The sequence below is a fragment of the Ostrea edulis genome, chromosome 1 (genome assembly GCF_947568905.1).
Source record: "Ostrea edulis chromosome 1, xbOstEdul1.1, whole genome shotgun sequence".
NCBI classification, from domain to species: Eukaryota; Metazoa; Mollusca; class Bivalvia; order Ostreida; family Ostreidae; genus Ostrea; species Ostrea edulis.
The window spans coordinates 93,592,125-93,597,073 of NC_079164.1; the positions used below are offsets into that span (position 1 = coordinate 93,592,125).

The following is a 4,949-nucleotide window of genomic DNA, read 5'->3' on the forward strand; positions in this document are numbered from 1 at the left end:
ATTTTGACCTCTAGTTTAAATGTGTGCTGATAAGTATTTCATGCTTAAAAATGCAGTAACAAAAGTTTAGATATAACGAGATATCTGATAACTTTAATTTGTAACTACGTCTCTCTATTACAGAACGATAGATCTCATTAAAGATTCCATGCATTTTTTTATAGGAGGTGCTCGATTTTCTGTTATTACGTTTCTGTATTACAATCACGATGACAAGCGGAGGACCTGTTTAATTCTGACGTTACATACAGTGCGTCATATTGAATACATTTGCTGATAATTTTGGCTAAACCAAATGATAGTTTCGTAATCATCAGCTAATAAAAAGTGAGATTTTGTATGAAAAGCCCGCAGAAAGACATAAATCTTTTATGGGAAATTTAAATATTTTGTACAAGAATTTTAAACATAATCTTTTCCTGTTGAAATATTATTTTCGAAGGTGATTTTTTAACTTGAAAGGTGAGAGTTACTGTGACAAAGTTTTTTGTGACGTCTGTAGATGATGGTCTTTCAGATGACTCTTTTGGTTTTTTCAGATCGGTTTGTGGATTCAGTTTCTGCTTATCTGAGATGTTTCTGTGTAATTTCCTTTGGAGATACGGTACTTCATGTAAATTATAAAATCTTTTCAGATTTGAATTATCTTAAGAGTGAACACCAGCTGAAAAAGCTGACCCTCTACAAGTCTCCTGGAATCAAATGCTGGGTTTGTCTGCAGTGTACGTTAAAAAATATAATTATAACATCTGTCACTGAATGATAAATCTTGGTCAATTGTCGGAAAAAAGCACAACTTATTTTGGGATGATGAACGGAATTTCTGCTTTTGTTTAATTAAAACTACTGTATATCTCATGCAATGAAATTACATGTACGTAACTTTAAGGTATGGTAAAGTCTTTGTATTATTTTCGTATATCTGAAAAATAGCACCAAACGAAGACATCCCCGAACACGTGAATTGATATATTAAGACATCTTCTACACAAATGTTTTATTCATTTCTGTTTTGTTGTGGGTTTTTTTTATATTATTTGTTTTTTGGGGGGAGGGGGGGGGGAGGGTTCGCACTGCAGAGATGTGTGTACATGTATACGTGGATGCGTCTATGAAAGGATAAATACTTTAAATGATCCCTTTTCTCCAATAAGCCAAAGTTTTCCGAATATAGCATTTCCCCTTTAACAGCGGCATGCCAAACAAAGGGGGGCCTACGTATTGGAGTCATTTTTGGGTAGCTGTTTATTAAGATGAAATCGATCAATTATTGGATGATGCCCAGTGCCATACATAAGAATTATTTATCTCTTCAAGTGCCAGTTCATTCGAGACAGCGCTTTCCACACGATCGGGGTTTTAAACGCTTCCCTTTGTGTCGGAGACACGCACTGTTTTTATGGCCTAAACCTAACGTATCTCTGACATCCTTTCATCGGAAGGTAACGCGGGTTTTTTTTTTTTTTAATTTGCATTGATACTAATTGGATATTTTACTCGATTACAAGGTATATATCTTAATGATCAATATTCTCTAAAACTACTATTAAATTATGATTATCAATAATACAAGTATAAAGAATTATCGATTTATTTGAAATACTGGCGAAATAGTTTTATATTTTTATACAATATAAAATTTCGAAAATTATTCCATTTTGTTAATTAAAGCCATCTTTATATACTTTTTCAGAATATCTCAAGGAATTTATAGAGGATGAAACACCTACCCGTTGTGTATGTACTTCTTTTTGGATATGGTAAGGATACTATGCAGAAATTTTCACCAGATTATCAAAATTTAGATACTAACGTTTTTTGAGTATGCCAATAAGAAAGATTATCAAACCAATGATATCGGGAAGACATACATGAAATATAAGCACCTTTTTAATTCCAATTTTGTTGCATAGACTTTCCCCCGTGTAAAATCACCCACCCACCCATCCCGGAAAAAGGGCCCCGGGTTAGACTTCTTTCTCAGATGGAAAACGAGCCCCATTATATATGTATATTATTTCCCGCATGAACAAAGTAAGTTAGAATTTTCCCACTGGGTGAAAAACAAAAACGTTCTGAGATAGATTCATGAACTAATGTGTCATATTTACATGGTTATTTATAAACATATCTCTGAATATATGTAACCGGGAGGTCATGAGTTCGAGCCCCGCTCGTGCCATGCCCGCGTCAAACCCAAGCCATTAACATAGGTAGATATGTGTGTAGTCATTGAAAGTAATTGTGCTATGATAGAGTGATGGACGCCTCCCTCTGGAAAAAAGGGGTTCTCACACTCCTTCAATTATATAAAATTTATTTGTAACAAGTAGGCTTAAATAAAGAAACGTTTTACATCAGCGCAAAATCTTCTGAATATATATACACATACTGTTTTGTACATACATTTAGACGTACACTAAAGGCTATAATTTATTCGTTATACATTTAGACGTACACTAAAGGCTATAATTTATTCGTTTATCTGTTTTCAAGCAAATTGAGATCATGATTCAAATTCAAAATTTGTTGTCAAAATGTATACTTACATGTATTTTCCACATTACCAAAACCTAACCAAGGCCCGGTTTTCTGGGGTAAAAGTTTAATCCGGACCCGTTTTTCTGGGGTGAAAGTTTAATCCGGGCACGTTTTTCTGGGGTGAAAGTTTAATCCGGGCACGTTTTTCCGGGGGTAAGTCTATTCTGGGCCCGGTTTTCCGAGGGGAGGTCTATAGCTTAAATTTCGTAACCAAATTTTTACTCATTATATATGTGTATTTTATAAAATAAGTTGAGTTATATAAACTTTGCGGATGAAATTCGATTGTGATCATTTGTAACGGTTACAGGAATTATAAGATATTCACAGTCGTAATAGCGGCTCACCGTCAAGCGAAGGGAACTATTTCAGAATTTTTGTTATCTACTTTGAAATTATTTTAAAAATTGATCAACTCGTACGAAATACTTTTTTTAAAGATTGCTGATACATCTATCCAACCAGAATATGCTCTGAAGTAAAACAATATATATTTTTTAGGAATCAATTTACCTCGTGCAAAATCAAAAAAAAAGGGGGGGGGGTAGAATAAAAAAAAAAAGAATCTTTTGTGTTAAGGGGTATTAGCTGCTAAAGTCATATTGTTATTAAAATGACTAAAATAGCTTCACAGTACATATGAATTACGGGGGCCTCCGTGCCCGAGTGGTTAGAGCATTGCGCTCAAAATCACACGGCCTCTCACCTCTGGTTGGCGCGGGTTCGAATCCCGATTGCGCCGGTAAGTGAGAAAGTTTCCCAGTTTACTTTCGGAAGGTCGGTGGTCTCTTCCCAGGTACATTGTATCTGGGCGCCACCAGATAACTGAAAAATTGTTGAGTGTGACGGAAAACATCAATCAATCAATCAGTCATAAGAATCACTACTTACGAATCAAAATTCACACATCCTGCAATCTTCTGTCCTAAATTTGACTTTAGAATTTGTTTTGTTTATATAGAAACAATAGCCCATACACTATTGTATGAACGTAAGTAATTCATTGCGGTAAAAAAAAAAATTTCCATAGAATTCGATTTGAGATTGCTCTTTATTTCGCTCTCAGGTTTGTTTTTCTTCAATTCTTTACTGCATTCCAGCATTTTAGTTTTAGAAAGTGTTTACGTTCTAGTTCACAGTTAGTCCCCCCCCCCTTTTTTTTTGTGGATAATATGTGTGCATTTGAACCATTAAATCTCATATACTATATATTAAGTACAGAGTGAAATTTGAGTCCTCTAATGTTGGCTTACGTCGATGAAAGACGGAGTAAGCTGAACAAGGAACAAGCCGATAAGTGAAAAATTGGTTAATTCAGATTCCATTTTCTGCTTTTCAGTTCTGGACTGTGGTCTTTCCAAGAATATCGCGGACAGTGATGAAATGCGGGAGAGACGAGCTGCGCCTGCGCAAACAAAAACAGTAATTCAGACACTTCCGCCTAAAGTAGACGACAGCTGGAAACGAATACATTTAACTCCTCTTGAGATCGCCACTATTGTTGCTTTGTGTCTGTTGGTTGTTGGCGCGTTCTTATTTTGTATTTATAAGTATTGTGCTTATTGTTGGCGCAATAACAAATCTCCAAGGAACACTATGCGAGTACGGGAAGCTGACGAGAGGATAACAAGTCCGCGGTCTTTGGAAGAAGTGAAACGAGATCACAGAGGATGGGGGGATCGGAGAGGAAGTTCCACGTCATCGACTGGATGGGAAGATAGACGTGGGAGTCTACTTCCGGTGGGACGCTGGGACGAGAGGCGCGGAAGCTCTCCGTCAGTGATCGGAAGTAAAGATGGAAGCCGATCTGGAAGTACCGTGGGATTGTTTGAAACGGCAGGAAATAACAGATGGGCGTTTGCTTAATTGTCAATAACTTTCCTTTTTATCAAAATTTAGTTGTTTCAAGATTTTTTTTCACAATATATGGAAATGTTTTTACGAAACTACTCAACAGATCTTCAAACGTGTAAAGCTATCCCAGGAGACAGTATTATTCCACGTCTTTTGAGCGTTTCTGCATACCTCTATTTATTTTACACACAAACGTTTTCGACATTGTTAACTTTTTGTTATTTCTGTGCACAATAAAGAGGATTTCAAATACACACTGTTAATCGTTTTACATGACTCATAATTCCGACAAGTCGGAGCGTTGAGGCAGACTGCAATTGGAAACAAAAATATTTTTTCTTTGTAATTCATGAAGGCTTTCTTTGATCTCTTAGTGTTGGGGTTTTCTTTATTATTATTTTTTTCCCGTTGTGGATTATTTACAAGAAACTCAAGCATGTAGTATTTTATACTTATATTCCCTCAAAATGTCCTCGGAGGTTGGATGTCCAATGATACATGACATTATATTTAAGGGAAAATTTGTTTTAACGATAGTTTATGCATTGTACTTT

At 35.7% G+C, this 4,949-nt stretch overlaps 1 protein-coding gene across 2 annotated transcripts; it reads left to right on the top strand.

Moving 5' to 3' along the window:
* The first annotated feature begins 1,050 nt into the window (after positions 1-1,050).
* On the top strand, positions 1,051-4,647 carry LOC125664796 (uncharacterized). Of its 2 annotated transcripts, none has more exons than XM_048897604.2 (3): positions 1,051-1,508; positions 1,694-1,760; positions 3,881-4,647. In XM_048897604.2, exons 2-3 carry the CDS (start codon positions 1,718-1,720, stop codon positions 4,405-4,407), a joined length of 570 nt encoding a protein of 189 aa, XP_048753561.1. In that variant the 5' UTR covers positions 1,051-1,508; positions 1,694-1,717; the 3' UTR covers positions 4,408-4,647. The 2 variants fall into 2 exon arrangements, with proteins under 2 accessions (XP_048753561.1, XP_048753560.1); XM_048897603.2 differs by having other exon boundaries at positions 1,052-1,442.
* The last annotated feature ends 302 nt before the right edge of the window (positions 4,648-4,949 follow it).